This window comes from Papio anubis, chromosome 1, assembly GCF_008728515.1.
Source record: "Papio anubis isolate 15944 chromosome 1, Panubis1.0, whole genome shotgun sequence".
Lineage (NCBI taxonomy): Eukaryota > Metazoa > Chordata > Mammalia > Primates > Cercopithecidae > Papio > Papio anubis.
Window position 1 is genome coordinate 126,058,478 of NC_044976.1, and position 19,668 is coordinate 126,078,145.

The 19,668-nt window shown below is 41.8% G+C and overlaps 1 protein-coding gene across 14 annotated transcripts in view; it reads right to left on the minus strand.

Annotated features, from left to right (window-relative positions):
- The window catches only part of ASH1L (ASH1 like histone lysine methyltransferase), a 231,662-nt gene that overhangs the window by 41,921 nt on the left and 170,073 nt on the right, over positions 1 to 19,668 (minus strand). For all 14 annotated transcript variants that reach the window (XM_017947692.2, XM_031658272.1, XM_031658333.1 and 11 more), the window contains 3 exons: positions 5,552 to 5,625; positions 4,021 to 4,066; positions 3,799 to 3,907 (listed from right to left, as the gene is read on the minus strand). In XM_017947692.2, the coding sequence (XP_017803181.1) occupies positions 3,799 to 3,907; positions 4,021 to 4,066; positions 5,552 to 5,625 (229 nt within the window). The remainder of the gene's footprint in view (positions 1 to 3,798; positions 3,908 to 4,020; positions 4,067 to 5,551; positions 5,626 to 19,668) is intronic.

The window sequence follows — 19,668 nt, forward strand, 5'->3', positions numbered from 1 at the left end:
GCCCACCTCAGCCTCCCAAACTGTTGGGATTACAGACGTGAGTCACTGTGCTTCGCTGGCACCAAGTATTTTCATAATACCTAATAACACATACTATAAACTGCATACGGATTAAAAAAAAAAAAAAACCCTGAAGTATAAATAAAAGAGTGCTCAGATAAGAGAGATTTAAATTTTAAAAGATTTCTTCCAGGGAATAATCATTCAGAGGTTACTGAAAATTTGTCTAGAGTTCAAGGCATTGAAATATATTCCCCATTTGTTTTGATAACCAGAATAGTCCTTAAATTATATAAAAGCAAAACATGTTTCTATTTGTTGTGTCTGGAAACCAAACTAAATTTACCAAAATCTGAAATTAGATGCTGTAAACTACAATGTGAGGTCTTTGATTTAGTACAATTTGCCATTATCTTTAGCCAGATAATGGCCTTGAAAAATGAGAGTTGGCTGGACGCAGTGGCTCACGCTTGTAATCCCAGCATTTTGGGAGGCCGAGGCGAGAGGATCACCCAAGGTTAAGAGTTCGAGACCAGCCTGGCCAACATGGTGAAACCCTGTCTCTACTAAAAATACAAAAATTATTAGCTGGGTGTGGTGGCAGGTGCCTGTAATACCGGCTACTCAGAAGGATGAGGCAGGAGAATCCCTTGAACCTGGGAGGCAGAGGCTGCAGTGAGCTGAGACCACGCCACTGCACTCCAGCCTGGGCAACAAGAGCGAAACTTCGTCTCAAAAAAAGAAAAAAAAGAAAAATGGGAGAGTTGCACCCCAGCCAGCTACTAAACGTAGATCTAGGTTGTCCCTCATATAGTGAGATTTAAGGGTCCAGGAGTTCAGGACAGGCCTGGGCTAAGTATCGAGATCCCGTCTCTATGTTAAAAATAAATAAATAAATTAGCCAGGCGTGGTGACATGCGCCTTTAGTCTCAGTTACTCAGGAGGCTAACATGGGAGGATTGCTTGAGCCCAGGAGGTCGAGGTTGTAGTGAGCTGTGATGGCGACACTGCACTCCAGCCTGAGCAACAGCGTGATACCCTGTGTCATAAATAAATAAAAATACTGAGCTTTTGGACCACACTGTTTAATAAAAGTGTGCATTTAAAATATTTGTGAGTAAAGAAAATCAGTATGCAAAACACTACGTGAAACTGTATGTACATAAAATGACAAAGTGTGAATTTACAGTGATGCAGGTAAGGTAGAATTTCCCAACTGGCATGCTGAAGCAGGAAGAACTAAAACATTGATTTCCTTCAGACCACATGCACAGTTGACTAGAGAAGAAGGAAGCTATCTTTAGCCACAAGAACTATCCAGAACAGGAAATACTGATGTAAAATTCACTGATTCTTTTTTATTTTGCTGCAAATGTGCGTTGTTACTAAAACAACAAATTCTATATCCACTCCTTTGTCTATTAGACATTTCCATTTTGAAATTTCAGTGCCATTTAAAATTATATAGTCTCTTGGCTAGGTGTAGTGGCTCATGCCTGTAGTCCCAGCTACTTGGGAGGCTGAGGTAGGAGAATCACTTGAACCTGGGAGGTAGAGGTTGCAGTGAGCTGAGATTGCACCACCGCACTCTAGCATGGCGACAGAACATGACTCCGTCTCAAAAAAATAAATTAAAAAAATACAAAAATTAGCCAGGCATGGTGGTGGGCACCTGTAATCTCAGCTACTCAGGAGGCTGAGGCAGGAGAATCGCTTGAACCTGGGAGGCAGAGGTTGCAGTGAGCCAAGATCGCGCCACTGCACTCCAGCCTGGGTAACAGAGCTAGACTCCATCTCAGGAAAAAAAAAAAAAAAAATTACATAGACTCAAATCAAAGTCGTAATTCATAATTCTTTTTTTTTTTTTTTTTGTATTTGGTGTTTCCTTCTTGTTGCCCAGGCTGGAGTGCAATGGCACGACCTTGGCTCACCGCAACCTCTGCCTCCCAGGTGCAAGCAATTTTCCTGCCTCAGCCTCCCCAGTAGCTGGGATTATAGGCAGGAGCCACCACGCCTGGCTAATTTTGTATTTTTAGTAGAGATGGGGTTTCTCCATGTTGGTGAGGCTGGTCTCGAACTCCTGACCTCAGGTGATCCACCCACCTCAGCCTCCCAAAGTGCTTGGATTACAGGCATGAGCCACCATGCCAGCCAAATTCATAATTCTTTTTTTTTTTTTTTTTTTTGAGACGGAGTCTCGCGCTGTGTCACCCAGGCTGGAGTGCAGTGGCGCGATCTCGGCTCACTGCAAGCTCCGCCTCCCAGGTTCAGGCCATTCTCCTGCCTCAGCCTCCGAGTAGCTGGGACTACAGGCGCCCGCCACCACGCCCGGCTAGTTTTTTGTATTTTTAGTAGAGACGGGGTTTCACCATGTTAGCCAGGATGGTCTCGATCTCCTGACCTCGTGATCCGCCCGCCTCGGCCTCCCAAAGTGCTGGGATTACAGGCTTGAGCCACCGCGCCCGGCCCAAATTCATAATTCTTATCTCTAATTCAGTTAGATTCCACACTTCATCGTCAGAGAGAGAATATATCCCCTATATGAAGAGCATATCCCCTATATGCCAATGGTTTATCAACATACTTTTCTTCTAAAACATATCATGCCCTTCCTCTTCACTCTCACTGCCACTGTCCTATTCTCCTTCCTCATTATGGCAATCATATATTGAGAGCTAGGAAGGTACCTAGGACTGTGCTTAATGTTTTATGAGCTGGGCACGGTATCACATGCCTATAGTTCCAGCTACTCAGGAGGCTGAGGTGGGAGGACTACTTGAGCCCAGGAGTTTGAATCCAGCCTGGGCAACACAGTGAGACCCTAACTCTTAAAAAAAAAAAAAAAAAAAGGCCAGGCGTGGTGGCTCAAGTCTGTAATCCCAGCACTTTGGGAGGCCGAGGCGGGCGGATTACGAGGTCAGGAGATCAAGACCATCCTGGCTAACACGGTGAAACCCCGTCTCCACTAAAAAATACAAAAAACTAGCTGGGCGAGGTGGTGGGTGCCTGTAGTCCCCGCCACTCAGGAGGCTGAGGCAGGAGAATGGCGTAAACCTGGGAGGCGGAGCTTGCAGTGAGCTGAGATCTGGCCACTGCACTCCAGCCTGGGCGACAGAGCGAGACTCCGTCTCAAAAAAAAAAAAAAAAAAAAATACCCCCAAGCCAAAACTTCACATTGTTTATGAACAGTCTCATATAATTCCCATGAACCCTCCATAGAGAAGGTAAGGTATTACTTTTATTAGATGCATTAAATAACTTTCCTCAGGTCTCATAAATAGTAAAAGGATTGGCCGGGCGCAGTGGCTCACACCTGTAATCCTAGCACTTTGGAAAGCCGAGGCGGGCGGATCACCAGGTCAGATTGAGACCATCCTGGCTAATATGGTGAAACCCCGTCTCTACTAAAAATACAAAAAAATTAGTCAGGTGTGTTGGCGGGAGCCTGTAGTCCCAGCTATTAGGGAGGCTGAGGCAGGAGAACGGCGTGAACCTGGGAGGCAGAGCTTGCAGTGAATCAAGATCGCGCCACTGCACTCCAGCCTGGGCAACAGTGCGAGATTCCGTCTCAAAAAAAAAAAAAAAAAAAGTAAAAGGATTTAAACCAACCAAGGCGCATACAAGACTAAATCTCATTCATTTTCTGTTTCTGTATTCTGCCCACCCACTATAGTTTATGTATCTTTATGCAACTTCTTGAAGAAAAATGAAAGAGCCTATTTAACTGTACCCTCCAAAGGAAGTGTTGTATGTATACCTTAAAGCCTATGCTTTAGAGAAATCAAAGCATGACAGTACCTATTGAGGCAGTCATCAACACAGCCCTTCCTGGTGTCATCATCTGGCTTCTTACAGTTACAGGTGGTAGCTTCGTAACCAGAAAGGGGTTTGACATCAACGTAGACATCTTGAAAAGAAAGCAAAGAATAGTTTGTGAACATACAGGATAATTTTTCAAGTCCTAGGCTCAGAAGGACATTGATGTACAAAGGCAGAAAAAATAGCTCCCAAGTTACTCACTTGAACGAATTTTCTTATACAGTGGGACATCTGGCTTTTTGTATAGCTGTAAGAAAAGAAGAAAAATCTTGATATAGCATTTAACTTCAAATGCCAGATGGCAGCATCAATCACTAAAAATACAGGAAATTTTCTATGTGCTCTGCTCATCTGGAAATATTTACAAGACATTTTGGGTGGGATACATCTTAGGGAAACTCTTGGTGTGATCTCTTTTTACTCTGGAATAAAAGGTGAGAGAAAAAGATTCAACAGAAGCAGTACTAAATAGTTTATAGAAGTGGAATTACATGTTTCTTTGGCATGTTGTTGGACAGACTTAAATGAAAATCACACTGGAGACGAAAGCTACTCATCTGGACAAATTAAGATTCTATTTGCTTCTGTCAAAAGAAAGGAAAACAACATGCATAGGGCTTATTTAGATGTCTGGGCGGGTACATGAAATTAAAAAGATGAGTACCCTGGCTTTTCAGGTTGAGAATTGTAGCAAAACATTTCCAATTTTAATTAAAGCAATTAATTTAGTGAATAAAGGAGAGAGGGCAGGCAGGCAAAATGGAGCTCTCACATTATAATCAAGAAGACATTAGAAAGAAAAAAAAAAAAAAGAATGCATTAGAAGAGAGGCAATCTTCCAGCATTTTGCCATAAGGGACTGTACAAAACAAACAGCAACTTGCACTAAGCTAGACTGTTTATTAATATATTGGAATAATCCCACCATCATTTTCTAGTCAGTATGTTCAAAGCATTCTCTCCTTCATTGCTAAAAACTGAGACAAATACCTAACATATTAATACTCTCCGAATTCAAGAGAGGCCACTGGAGAAGAGAATGAAGAGAGGAATGTCAATTTTGGCTTTCCAAAATTAACCTTTGGTGGCATTTTGACAGAACTCAGGAAATCTATTCACCTCAATTGCGTTTCTATTTCCCAATGGTCGTTCATAATATGGGACCTGGGTGCTATAAGCTAATACAAAAATCACTGGGGGAAACTTTTCAATTTGGGAAGCAAGAGAAAAAAAACAGCATCTTCCTATTTTTAGTTACCAATATATTTAAAGATCTTTCAAAAGTGCAAGAGTGTTAAACATTTCCCTGCTTCCTTTGGTAGAAGAATCTCTTTTGCATGTGAAAAATAAATTTCAAACTGATAAGAAGTAGCCAACAAAAATAAAGTCTGAAATTTCTTAGTGCTACTGGCAATACATCAAATTCTCCTGAGACTTGCATCAGATAGAATTCTTACAGAACAAAATATTTGCTACCAAAATAAAAGTCCAGAATAACAACAGAAGGTTGCCTAGGAAAGCAGCAACCCACTGCTATTTTGCAGTAAGAGTAAAGGCAAATAGGTCACATTAAATATGGATGCAAATTCATTTTTCTTAGTTCTAACCTTCACAGGGACACTTCTGAAAACCTCCTAAGACGAAAACATAACAAGGAGAAAGAAAAACACTTGCATTTCCCCTCCCCCTTTACCATTTAAGAATGAAACCTGGTAAAACAGGCTCTCTGTACCTGATTGTGCTTCCACTGCCAAAGGATATCATAAGGAAGCTGGAAGTCAATTCTCTTTTGTCTTAGATACTTTCCTGAAACAAAAAACACTATCAATTTCAGTACCTATTCTGATATTTGCTTATACAAAGGGGTCAAACAGCTACAAGAACTAATATGTACTGACTAAAAAAATAAAGATTTAATTATTTAAGGATTTTTCCACCACCAATTTTTAATTTTAGCTATTCTTTCCCACCATACTTCACATGATATATGCTAAAGATATATTTTAAGTATAATAGTCTACATAAAACAACAAATATAGCAAAACTACAATCAAAAACACACAGGTCATTATGAAGCTTATTAAATATTTTATTATTATTAAAAATTATTAAGGGTAGAGCATCTGGCACCTGCTCTCCTTCATTATTACGCATAACCTAAGGTTGATTACAAAAAAGAGAAATTCTTGTGTTTAAATAACTTGAGAAGTTTTCCAGGCAAATTTATGATCTTTTAACATTTTTTCCTACCTATTGAAATAGTACTTAGTAATTTTGTTTGATTTTTTTGTTTTTGTTTCATATAAAATTATTCAGCCTTAAAAAAGAATGAAATTCTTTTTTCTTTTTTTTGAGAGGAGGTTTTGCTCTTGCTGCCCAGGCTGGAGTGCAATGGCACGATCTCGGCTCACTGCAACCTCTGCCACTTGGGTTTAAGCGATTCTCCTGCCTCAGCTTCCTGAGTAGCTGGGATTATAGGCATGCGCCACCACGACCAGCTAATTTTGTAATTTTTTTTTTTTTTTTAAGTAGAGACAGGGTTTCCCATGTTGGTCAGGCTTGTCTTGAACTCCCAACCTAAGGTGGTCTGCCTGCCTCGTCCTCTCAAAGTGCTGGGATTATAGGCATGAGCCACCACACTTGGCCAAAAGAATGAAATTCTTATACATATAGTCATGTGCTGTTTTAGTCAACAATGGACTGCATATATGATGGTGGTCCCAGAAGGTAATAAGGGAGCTGAAAAATTCCTCCTAGCTGTTGTAACTTTGCAGTACAAAGTGTTAATCATATGTTTGTGGTGATGCTGGTGTAAACAAACCTATCGGGCTACCAGTTGAATACAAGCATAGCAGACATAATTAGGTATAATACATAATCCTTGATAAAATGGCTTTGTTACTGGTTTATGTAAATAATATACTATACTTTTCATCATTAGAGTATACTCCTGTTTATTAAAAAACAGCCTTGGCTGGGCGCGCTGGCTCATGACTATAATCCCAGCACTTTGGGAGGCTGAGGCGGGTGGATTACTAGGTCAGGCGTTGGAGACAAGGCTGGCCAACACAGTGAAACCCTGTCTGTATTAAAAACACAAAAAATTGGCCGGGCATGGTGGCTCACACCTGTAATCCCAGCACTTTGGGAGGCCGAGGCGGGTGGATCACGAGGTCAGGAGATTGAGACCATCCTGGCTAACATGGTGAAACCCCATCTCTACTAAAACACAAAAAAATTAGCCGGGCGTGGTGGCGGGCGCCTGTAGTCCAGCTACTCGGGAGGCTGAGGCAGGAGAATGGCGTGAACCCGGGAGGCAGAGCTTGCAGTGAGCCAAGATCGCACCACTGCACTCCAGCCTGGGTGACAGAGCGAGACTCTGTCTCAAAAAAAAAAAAAAAAAATTAGCTGGGTGTGGTGGTGGGCGCCTGTAATCCCAGCTACTCTGCAGGTTGAGGCAGGAGAACTGCTTGAACCTGAGAGGCAGAGGTTGCAGTGAGCCAAGATTGCACCACTGCACTCCAGCCCGGGCGATAGTGCAAGACTCTGTCTCAAAAAAAAAACCCAAAAAAACCAAAAATCAAACAAACGAAAAACCACCCTTGGCTGGGCACAACGGTTCATGCCTGTAATCCCAACACTTTGGGAGGTTGAGGCGGACAGATCACTTGCAGTCAGGAGTTCAAGACCAGCCTGGCCAACATGGTGAAACCCCAACTCTACTAAAAATACAAAAATTAGCTGGGTGTGGTGGCACATGCCTGTAATCCCAGCTACTTGGGAGGCTGAAGTAAGAGAATCGCTTGAACCCGGGAGGTAGAGGTGGAGGTGGAGGTTGCAGTGTGCCAAGATCATGTACTGCACTCCAGCCTAGGCAACAGAGCGAGACACGGTCTCAAAAACAAAACAAAACAAAAACAGCCTTGCCAGGAGTGGTGGCCCACATCTGTAATCCCAGCACTTCGGGAGGCCAAGGCAGGTGGATCACTTGAGGTCAGGAGTTCAAGAACAGCCTGGCCAACATGGTGAAAGCCCATCTCTGCTAAAAACACAAAAATTAGCTGGGTGTGGTGGTGTACACCTGTAGTCCCAGCTACTTGGGAGGCTGAAGCAGGAGAATCGCTCAAACTGGGAGGCAGAGGCTGCAGTAAGCCCAGATCGTGCCATTACACTCCAGTGGGCAACAGCACAGACTCTGTCTCAAAAGACCAAACCAGGCTGGAAGTGGTGGCTCACGCCTGTAATCCCAGCACTTTGGGAGGCCAAGGCAGGCAGATCGCGAGGTCAGGAGATCAAGACCATCCTGGCTAACATGGTGAAACCCTGTCTCTACTAAAAATACAAAAAATTAGCCAGGTGTGGTGGCGGGCACCTGTAGTCCCAGCTATTCGGGAGGCTGAGGCAGCAGAATGGCATGAACCCAGGAGGCGGTGCTTACAGTGAGCTGAGATCATGCTACTACACTCCCGTCTGGGCGACAGAGCGAGACTCTGTCTTAAAAAAAAAAAAAAAAAAAAAAAAAGAAACAAAACAAAAGCAGTCTCAGGCAGATCCTTCAGGAGATACTCCAGGAGACACTATTACCATATCAGATGACAGCTCCATGACTGTTACTGCCCCTGAAGACCTTTCGGTAGAACAAGACATAGAGGGAGAAAACAGTGATATTGATGATCCTGCCCCTGGGTAGGCCTAGGCTAATGTGGGTTTGTGTCTTAGATTTCTCTGTTTTATTTTTTTTATTTTTTTTATTTTGAGACAGGGTCTCACTCTGTCACTGAGGCTGGAGTACAATAGCAGGATCATGGCTCACTGCTGCCTCGACCTCCCAGACTAAAGCGATCCTCTCACTTCTGCCTGCCAAGTTGCTGGCAATACAGGCACATGCCACCATGCCGGGCTAATTTTTTATTTTTTGTAGACAGGGTCTTCCCATGTTGCCCAGGCTGGTCTCAAACTCCTGGACTCAAGCGATCTGTCCGCTCTGGCCTCCCAAAGTGCTAGGATTACAGGCATGAGCCACCATGCCCGGCCCTGTTTTCCCTTTTAACAAAAAAAGTTTAAAAAGAAGAAAAAATGTTAAAAATAAAGCTTATAAAATAAGGACATAAATTTTTTTTATACAGCTGTATAATGTGTTCATGTTTAAAGCTAAGTTATTATGAAGCAAAATGTTAAAAAAATAAAAAGTTTATAAAGTAAAAAAGCTACAGAAAGCTAAGATTAATTTACTATTGAGGGAAAAAAAAATTAATGTAGCCTAAGTGTGCAGTGTTTATAAAATCTACAGTATACAGTGATGTCCTAGGCCTTCACATTCACTCTCCACTCAATCACTGACCCTCCACTCAATCACAGTCCTGTAAGCTCCATTCAGGTAAGTGCCCCATAGTGGGCTGCCATTTTTATCCTTTATATTATATTTTTACTGTACCTTTTCTACATTTAGATATGTAAATACCACTGTGACACAACTGACTACTGTATTCAGTATGGTAACATGATGTACAGGTTTGTAGCTTAGGAGCAAGAGGCTATACCATACAGCCTGGTTAGGCTATACTATTTAAGTTTATGTAAGTACATTCTATGTTTACATAATTATAAAATTGCCTAACAATGCATTTCTCAGAACGTATTCCTATGGTTAAGCAACACATGATAATACTGGTACTACAACATGGATGAAACTTAAAGACATTATGCCAAGTGAATTAAGGCAGACACAAAATAACAGGTATTATATACAATCCCATTTTCAAAGAAATAGACAGTGATTACCAGAGGCTGAGGGGAAGAGAGAATGGAGAGTTACAGTTTAATGGGTACAGAGTTATGGTAAGGGATGATGAAAAAGTTCTGGGGATGGATAGCAGTCATGCTCATACAACAATGTGAATGTACTTAAAGACACTGAATTGTCACTTAATTGACACTTAATTTACTGGAAGTTAAAAAAATGTAGTACATAAAAAACCATAGTCTATTTTAAAGGAGTAAATTGGATAGTCTGTGAATTGTGTCTTAATAAAGTAGTTAAAACAATACAGCAGTGTTAAAACTTTTTGCTTCAATGATTAAACACAACTTAGAAAAAACTCAAGAGGAGAAGGAAAGCCTATTGTATATATCCATGTTTTTGCTTACCATATTCTTCCTTCCTAATGTTCCAAAGTGTCTTTTTTAAAAACTGTTTCCGTTCTGTTCACAGAACTTCCTTTACTCATAGGGTACATCTGTTGGCAACAAACTCTCTTAATTTTCCTTAATCTAAGAATGCCTTCATTTCTTCTTAATTCCTGACAGATATTTTCATTGGTTAGAAAATTTGGAGCTGACAATTCTTTGCTTTCAGGATGTGAAAAATGTTGTGTCACTTCCATTTGGCCTCCATAGATTCAGATGAGAAATCTACATTTGAATTGTTTTATCCCTATAGGTAACAGTAATTTCTCTGTCATTACTTTAAAACTGGTGTTTTTTTTTGTTTTGTTTTTTATTTTTTCTGAGACTCGCTCTCCTGAGTAGTTGTGACGACAGGCATGTGCCACCATGCATGGCAAATTTTTTTTGTATTTTTTGTAGAGACAGGGTTTCACCATGTTGCCCAGGGTGGTCTCAAACTTCTGAGCTCAGGCAATCAGCCTCCCAAAGTATTTGGTATTACAGGTGCAACCTATCTCGCCCAGCCTAAAATTGTTTTGTTAGTGTTCTGCAATGTGATTATGTGTCTCGGCATATATTTGTTTGAATTTATCCTGTTTGGAGTCTGCTAACCTTCTGGAATACAGAGATTTCTCTCTCTTGCCAAATTTGGTAAGTTTCCAGTCGTTATTTACTAAGGTGCTTTTCATCTATGCCCTTTTTTTTCTCTCCATGACTCTGAAAACACACATTTGCTTTTTTTGTCATATTCTCACAAGCTCCTCAGTCTTTTTTTTAAAGTCTATTTTCTATGTTGTTGTATACACTGAGTAATATGTATTATTCTATCTTGTAGTTCATAGATTATTTTCTCTGTCCCATTCATTCTGCTGTTAAGTCTATCTCTGAATGCTTTTTTTTTTTTTTTCTGGTTCAATTTCTCTCATAAAATCTCTGAACTTTTTATTTCAATTACTGAATCAGTTATAAAAATTCTAATTTAAAAAAATTATTGGCCAGGTGCAGTGGCTCACTCCTGTAATCCCACCATTTTAGGAGGCAAGGCAGGTGGATCACTTGAAGTCAGGAGTTCGAGACCAGTCTGGCCAACATGGTGAAATCCCGTCTCTATTAAAAATACAAAAATTAGCCGGGTGTGGTGGCACATGCTTGTAACCCCAGCTACTCAGGAGGCTGAGGCAGGAGAATCACTCGAACTTGGGAGGCGGAGGCTACAGTGGGCCGAGATTAAGCCACTGCACTCCAGACTGGGCAACAGAGCAAGACCCTGTCTCAAAAAATTAAAATAAGTAAATAAATAAAATAAAATAAAATATGAAAAATTATCTTCTTCTATTTCTTGATTTGTTTCAAGTATGTTCACAATTGCCCGCTAAGGCATTTTTATCAAGATTGCTTTAAAAATTTGCCGGATAATTCTAACGTCTTGGTGTGGACATACATTGTCTTCCCAAAGTGCTGGGATTTCAGGCATGAGCCACCATGCTTGGCAAATAACATGTGATTTTAAATTCAAAGCTAAACACTTTTGCAGTAAGGGCTCTAGATTTTATGAAATTTGTATTTTAGCTGGCTTTTTCTGAAACTGCTCCAGCAGAAAAGGGATAAAGCTGCCTCATTACTGCCAGCTGTAAGTAAATTCCAAGTTGCTTACTAGGTCTCCACTGAAACCTGAGTGTTGGGGGATGGGGAAGCTCCCCATTACTGCTAGGGAATGGTTAGAATTCCAATTCCCCAAGGGGTCTCCACTGACATTGTGGTGGGGTAGTTATGTTATTGCTAGGTGTTGGTAAAAGTGACTCGGCTGGCCGGGGGCGGTGGCTCAAGCCTGTAATCCCAGCACTTTGGGAGGCCGAGATGGGAAGCGGATCACGAGGTCAGGAGATGTCGAGACCATCCTGGCGAACAGTGAAACCCCGTCTCTACTAGAAATAAAAAAATAGCCGAGGCTGAGATGGCTGAGCCTGTAGTCCCAGCTTCTCGGGAGGCTGAGGCGGAGAATGCGGCGTGAACCTGGGGCTGGGGCTGCAGTGAGCTGAGATCCGGCCACTGCACGCCTCCAGCCTGGAGCTAGGCAGACTCCCGTCTCAAAAAAAAAAAAAAAAAAAAAAAAAAAAAAAAAAAGTGACTCGGCTACACCTCCTCTGACACCATGGCAGTGGAGGGAGAGACATATGATTGTTGGCCACGTATATGTCTTTCGAGAAGTGTCTGTTCCGCGTCAGCACACCTTTTTGGAGATGGGAATCTCGCTCTGTCACCCAGGCTGGAGTGCAGTGGTGTAATCTCAGCTCACTGCAACCTCTGCCTCCTGAGTTCAAGTTATTCTCCTGCCTCAGCCTCCCGTGTAGCTGGGATTACAGGAGCCCACAACCACGCCCAGCTAATTTTTTTGTATTTTAAGTAGAGATGGGGTTTCACCGTGTTGGCCAATGGTCTCAAACTCCTGACCTCAGGTGATCTGCCTGCCTTGGCCTCCCAAAGTGCTGGGTTTACAGATGTGAGCCACTATGCCTGGCCAAGAGTCTTTAAAACATTTTTATTATTATTATTGTTTTTTTGAGATGGAGTCTTACTCTGTTGCCCAGGCTGGAGTGGAGTGGCACGATCTCGGCTCACTGTAGCCTCTGCCACCTGGAGTTCAAGCAATTCTCCTGTCTCAGCCTCCTGAATAGCTGGGATTACAGGCATACACCACCATGCCCAGCTAATTTTTGTATTTTTTTTTAGTAGAGATGGGGTTTCACCATGTTAGCCAGGATGGTCTCAAACTCCTGACCTCAAGTGATCTGTCTGCCTTGGCCTCCCAAAGTGCTGGGATTACAGATGTGAGCCACTGCACCTGGCCAAGTGTCTTTAAAAAAATTTTATTATTATTATTGTTTCATTGAGACGGACTCACTCTGTTGCTCAGGCTGGAGTGGAGTGGCACTATCTTGGCTCACTGCAATCTCTGCTGCCCAGAGTTCAAGCATTCTCCTGTCTCAGCTTCCCAAATAGCTGGGATTGCAGGCACGTACCACCAAGCCCAGCTAATTTTTGTATTTTTTTTAGTAGAGACGGGGTTTCACCATGTTGGCCGAACTGGTCTCAAACTCTTGACCTCAAGTGATCTGCCTGCCTTGGTCTCTCCCAAAGTGCTGGGATTACAGGCGTGAGCCACCGCGCCCAGCCTTGCCCACTTCTTAATGGGGTTTTTTCTTGTATATTTAAGTTCCTTATAGATGCTGGATATTAGATCTTTGTCAGATGCAGTTTGCAAAAATTTTCTCCCAATCTATAGGTTGTTTGTTTATTCTGTTCATAGTTTATTTTGCTGTGCAGAAGTTCTTGGATTCTATGTCCATTTTTGCTTGTATTGCAATTGCTTTTGGCATTGTCATGAAGTCTTTGCCCATGCCTGTGTACTGAATGGTACTGCCTAGATTGTCTTCCAGGGTTTTTATAGTTTTGGGTTTTACATTTAAGTGTATATGTGTATATATATATATATTTTTGTGAGATGGAGTCTTGCTTTGTTGCCCAGCCTGGAGTGCAGTGACCTTAGCTCAATGCAACACCCACTTCCAGGGTTCAAGTGATTCTCATGCCTCAGCCTCTTGAGTAGCTGGGATTATAGGTATGTGCCACCACACCCTGCTAATTTTTGCTTTTTTATTAGAGATGGGGTTTTGCCATGTTGGCCAGGCTGGTCTCAAACTGCTGGCCTCAATGATCCACATGCCTCAGCCTCCCAAAGTGCTGGGACTACAGGTGTGAGCCACCTTGCCTGGCCTACATTGAAGTTTTTAATCCATCTTGAGTTTATTTTTGTATATGCTGTAAGGAAGGGGTCCAGTCTTCTGCATATGGCTAACCAGTTATCCCAGCACCATTTACTGAATAGGGAATCCTTTCCTCATTGCTTGTTTTTGTCAGGTTTGTTAAAGATCACATAGTTGTAGGTGTGCAGTCTTATTTCTGGGTTCTCTATTCTGTTTCACTGGTCTATGTGTCTGCTCTTGTATCAGTACCATGCTGTTTTGATTACTGTAGCCCTGTAGTATAGTTTGAAGAAAGGTAGCATGATGCCTTCAGCTTTGTTCTTTTTTTTGTGTAGGACTGCCTTGGCTATTTAGGCTCTTTTTTGGTTCCATATGAATGTTAAAATCGTTTTTTTCTAGCTCTATGAAGAATTTCAATGGTAGTTTAATGGGAATAGCACTGAATCTATAAATTGCTTTGGGCAGTATGGCCATTTTAACAATATTTAGTCTTCCAATCCATAAGCATGGAATGTTTTTCCATTTGTGTCTTCACTGATTTCTTTGAGCAGTGGTTTGTAGTTCTCCTTATAGAGATCCTTCACTTCCCTAGTTAGCTGTATTCCTAGGTATTTTATTCTTTTTGTGGCAATTGTGAATGAGAGTTCATTCATGATTTGGCTCTTGGCTTAACTGTTATTGGTGTATAGGAATGCTAATGATTTTTGTACACTGATTTTGTATCCTGAGACTTTGCAAAATAAAGTTGTTTATCAGCTTAAGGAACTTTTGCTTAAGAAAACACTCCTCGGTGGCTCAAGCCTGTAATCCCAGCACTTTGGGAGGCCGAGATGGGCGGATCACGAGGTCAGGAGATCGAGACCATCCTGGCTAACACAGTGAAACCCCGTCTCTACTAAAAAATACAAAAAACTAGCCAGGCGAGGTGGCGGGCACCTGTAGTCCCAGCTAGTCGGGAGGCTGAGGCAGGAGAATGGCGTGAACCCCGAAGGCGGAGCTTGCAGTGAGCCGAGATCACGCCACTGCACTCTAGCCTGGGTGACAGAGTGAGACTCCGTCTCAAAAAAAAAAAAAAAAAAGAAAACACTCCTCAGTGGGTGCTTGCTGGTGTAAATTTGAATGAGGTGTGAAAGTTGATTAGACAAAATGGAATCATTCATACCATATCCAACTAAAACGGAGTCAGGAGACCATGGGGGAGGGCACTAAGGTCCCTGATCCAGGAACTGATTTTGCACTTCAACAGAAAATTCACAAGGATCTAACTATAACTAAGACTATGTCTTACCTAGTAACTGCTGCCACTCACCAATGACGACTGCACCAGTGACCTTTTTCTTTTCTTACTTTGTTTTTGAGACAGGATCTCACTCTGTCGTTCAGGCTGGAGTGCACTGGTGCAATCTCAGCTCACTGCAGCCTCAACCTCCCAGGCTCAGGTGATCCTCCTGCCTCAGGCTCCCAAGTAGCTGGACCACAGGTGCATGTCACCATATCTGGCTAATTTTTTTTTTCTTTTTAAATTTTTGCATACACAGGTTTTCATTATGTTGTCCAGGCTGGTCTCAAATTCCTGAGTTCAAGCAATCCAACAGCCTCAGCCTCAGCCTCAAACTCCCAAAGTGCTGGGATTATAGGCTTGAGCCACTGTGCCTGGCTGACCTTCTTCCAACCTTCCTCTTTTGCTCAATACAACCCCAGCCTTTCTCTTTGTTTTTCAGACACACTTAGGGATGACCCTGGTCTATGTGTGCTGAATTGCAATTCTTTTTTTTTTTTTCCATAGAAAACAGGGACTTGATCCGTCACCCAGGCTGGAGTGCACTGGTGCAATCATAGCTCACTGCAGCCTTGATCTCCTGGGCTCAAGTGATCCTCCTGCCTCAGCCTCCTGAGTAGGCATGTACCACCACACCTGACAAATGTTGTTATTGTTTTATAGAGAGAGGTTCTCACTACATTGCCTAAGTTGGTCTCAAACTCCTGGCCTCAAGCAATCTTCTCTCCTCAGCTTCCAAAAGTGCTGGGATTACAGGCATGAGCCACCATGCCTGGCCTTTTTTTTTTTTTTTTTTGAGACAGAGTCTTGCTCTGTCACCCAGACTGGAGTGCAATGGTGTGATCTTGGCTTACTGCAACCTCCACCTCCTGAGTTCAAGTGATCCTCCTGTCTCAGTCTCCCGAGTAACTGGGATTACAGGCATCCACCATCACTCCTGGCTAATTTTTTTCTATTTCTAGTAGAGACCATGATGGCCAGGCTGGTCTCGAACTTCTGACCTCAGGTGATCTGCCAGCCTTGGCCTCCCAAAGTGTTGGGATTACAAGTGTGAGCCACCACACCAAGCCTAATTATTGTATATTATTCCCAAATAAACCCTTTACTTGGAGATATATATTTATATTATCTGAATATATGTTTATTTAAGGCTTTAAAAAAGAGGCTAGGCGTGGTGGCTCATGCCTGTAATTCCAGCACTTTGGAAGGCCGAGGTGGGTAGATCACTTGAGGTTAGGAGTCCGAGACCAGCCTGGCCAACATGGTGAAACACTGTCTCTACTAAAAATATAAAAATTAGCTGGGAGTGGTGGTGCATGCCTGCAGTCTCAGATACTCAGGAGGCTGAGGTGCAAGAATTGCTTGAACCCGGGAGGAGGAGAATGCAGAGAGCCAAGATTGCACTACTGCACTCCAGCCTGGGCAACAGAGCGAGACTCCATCTCAAAAGAAAACAAAAACAAAAACAAAACACACATCTGTGTGCAGGTTTTTCTTTTCAATAGACATGTTTTCAGATTATTCGAGAAAATACCAAGGAGCAAGACTGCCACATCAAATGTTCAGAGTACACAATTGATATTTTAATACTGATGATTTTCCAGTAATCTTGCTACTACTACCAGTAGCTTTTTTTCCAAAATCTCTTTGGATTTTTTTTTATATAAACAATCATGTCATCTATAAACAGAAACAGTTTCATTTCTTGCTTCCTGATCATTATGATGACTCTTACTCATCTTCTTGACTTAATACACTGCCTAGAACATCCATACAATGCTGAGTCAAGAGTGGACAACTCTTCTTTCCAATCTTAGGAGGAAGCATTCAACATTTCACCATTAAGAATGATATCAGGCCGGGTGTGGTGGCTTACCAGTATCCAAAATAAAAAAAGCTGATCTCACTATAGGTCCTAGACTCATTAAGAGACTAATAAGGGGATGTTATAAATAATGTTATACCAATATCTTTAATAATTTAGATAAAATGGACAAGTTCCTTTAGAAATACAACGTATCAAAACCGAGTCAAGATGAACATCTGAATAGTCTATATCTTTTAAATAAATTGAGTACCTTACCATATTATTCACATAAAAAATTTCAGTTCTAAATGGCTTCCCTAGTGAAGCCTGGTATATATTTGAGAAAGAAGTAATACCAGTCTTCCAGAAAACAGAGGAGAAAACTAATTTTCCAACTAATTTAATGAGACTAGTCTACGCCTAATACAAAACCTGACAAAGACTTTAAGAGAAAAAAAAAAAAACAACTATAGAACAAAATTCATTCTAAAGACTTCTGCAGAAAGCTCTCAGAACTAAAAAGGAATTTTCTTATCTTATTAAAGACATCTGCAGTTAATTTTTCCCCCCTTTTTCTTTTTCTTTCTTTTTTATTTTTGAGATGGAGTCTTGCTTTGTCACCCAGGCTGGAGTGCAGTGGTGTGATCTCGGCTCACTGCAAGCTCCACCTACCGGGTTCACACCATTCTCCTGCCTCAGCCTCTTGAGTAGCTGGGACTACAGGCGCCCGCCACTACACCCGGCTAATTTTTTTTTTTGTACTTTTAGCAGAGACGGGGTTTCACCGTGTTAGCCAGGATGGTCTCAATCTCCTGACCTGCTGATCCGCCCGCCTCCACCTCCCAAAGTGCTGGGATTATAGGCATGAGCCACTGCACCTGGACACATTTTTTCTTTTTTTGAGACGGAGTCTTGCTCTGTTGCCCCGTCTGGAGTACAGTGGCACAATCTCTGCTCACTGTAACCTCTGCCTCCTGGGTTCAAGCGATTATCCTGCCTCAGCCTCTTGAGTAGCTGGGAATACAAGTGCATGCCACCACACCCAGCTAATTTTTGTATTTTTGGCAGAGGCGGGGTTTTGCCATGTTGGCCAGGCTGATCTCGAACTCCTGACCTCAGGTGATCCACCTGCTTCCCAAAGTGCTGGCATTACAGGTGTGAACCATCACACCTGGCTGACAATTTATATTCATATACTTTCAACTTCAACTGACACTTTTCCCATCTTCAATCTGTTATTAAATCTACATTTTGTGTTTTAAAATTTCAGACATATATGTTTTAGTTCTGGGACTTTCATTTGGCTATTGTTCATTTTTAAATTTTTATGTTTCCATTTTTAAGTTAAGATTTATCTGCTTATTCATAATAAGCATATTTTCCTTTACATCCTTGAACACAGTTATAACAATGACTTTAAAATCCTTGTCTGCTATTTTCAGCATCTGGATGACTTTGGAAATTGTCAGTGTTGACTGCCTTCTCTCTTAATATGAGTTATATTTTCATGTTTATTAACGTCCAGTAATTTTGGATTGAATTATGGACATTATAAGTAATACATCACAGAGATTCTCAATTGTGTTATTATCCTATGAAAAGAACTGGTTTCGGCCAGGTGCAGTGGCTCATGCCTGTAATTCCAGCACTTTGGGAGGCTGAGGTGGGCAAATTGCTTGAACTCAGGAGTTTGAGACTAGCCTGAGCAACATGGTGAAACCCCATCTTTATCAAAACTACAAAAAAATTAGCCAGGTGTGGTGGTGCATGCCTGTGGTCCCAGCTATTTGGGAGGCTGAAGTGGAAGAATCACTTGAGCCTAGGAGGCAGAGGCTGCAGTGAGCCAAGATTGCACTACTGCACTTGAGCCTCAGCAGCACAATGAGACCCCCATCTCAAAAAAATAGAAAAAAAATAAAAAATAAGAAAGAAAAGAAAAGAAGTTTTTCTTTGCATTAGAGCAAGCAGTTACTGTGGGTGAATCAAAATCTGTAACACTGTCTTTCATGGGGTAGGCAGTAGCTGAAATCCCTACTTAGTATCTTTAGTCTTAACAACTTTACTGAATTCTGGCTATATATACATAGTTTAGGGGTCAGTTACCTAGATATGTGGCTTGAGTTTATATGCAAAATTTGCAGTTTCCCCTATTAGCATTTTATCCTTCACTTTCCTGCTGCCGTAGCTGTCCTGAAACATGGCCCTTAAATAATCAGTAAGATTCAAGGTTTCTAAGTGCTTACTTGTACTGCTAACTGGGACCTGGCCACAGACAAAGAGCTATACAAGTGGGAAATGCAACCAGTGTGCTTCTCCTCTTCTAATTATTGACTTTTCTTCAGTTTGTGCCTGCTTTTGATTGCTCTCCAGTGACTTAGGATTACTATGTTTTAAATTTGTCTAGTTGATGAATTTTTTTTCTTATTTATTTATTTTTTTGAGAGTCTTGCTCTGTTGCCCAGGCTGGAGTGGAGTGGCATGATCTCAGCTCTCTGCAACCTCTGCCTCCCAGGTTCAAGTGATTCTCGTGCCTCAGCCTCTTGAGGAGCCAGTACTACAGGCACGCACCATTATGTCCAGCTAATTTTTGTATTTTTAGTGAAGATGGGGTTTTACCATGTTGGCCAAGTTGGTCTTAAATTCCTGACCTCAGGTGATCCACCAGCCTCGGCCTCCCAAAGTGCTGGGATTACAGGTGGATAATTGTTATTCCCGGGACGGTGAGCCTGATATAATCTACTCTTTCAATAACAAAAGTAGAATTCCTAGTCTTTTTTTTTCTTTTCTTTTCTTGTTTTTTTTTTTTTTTTTTTGAGATGGAGTCTCACTCTTGT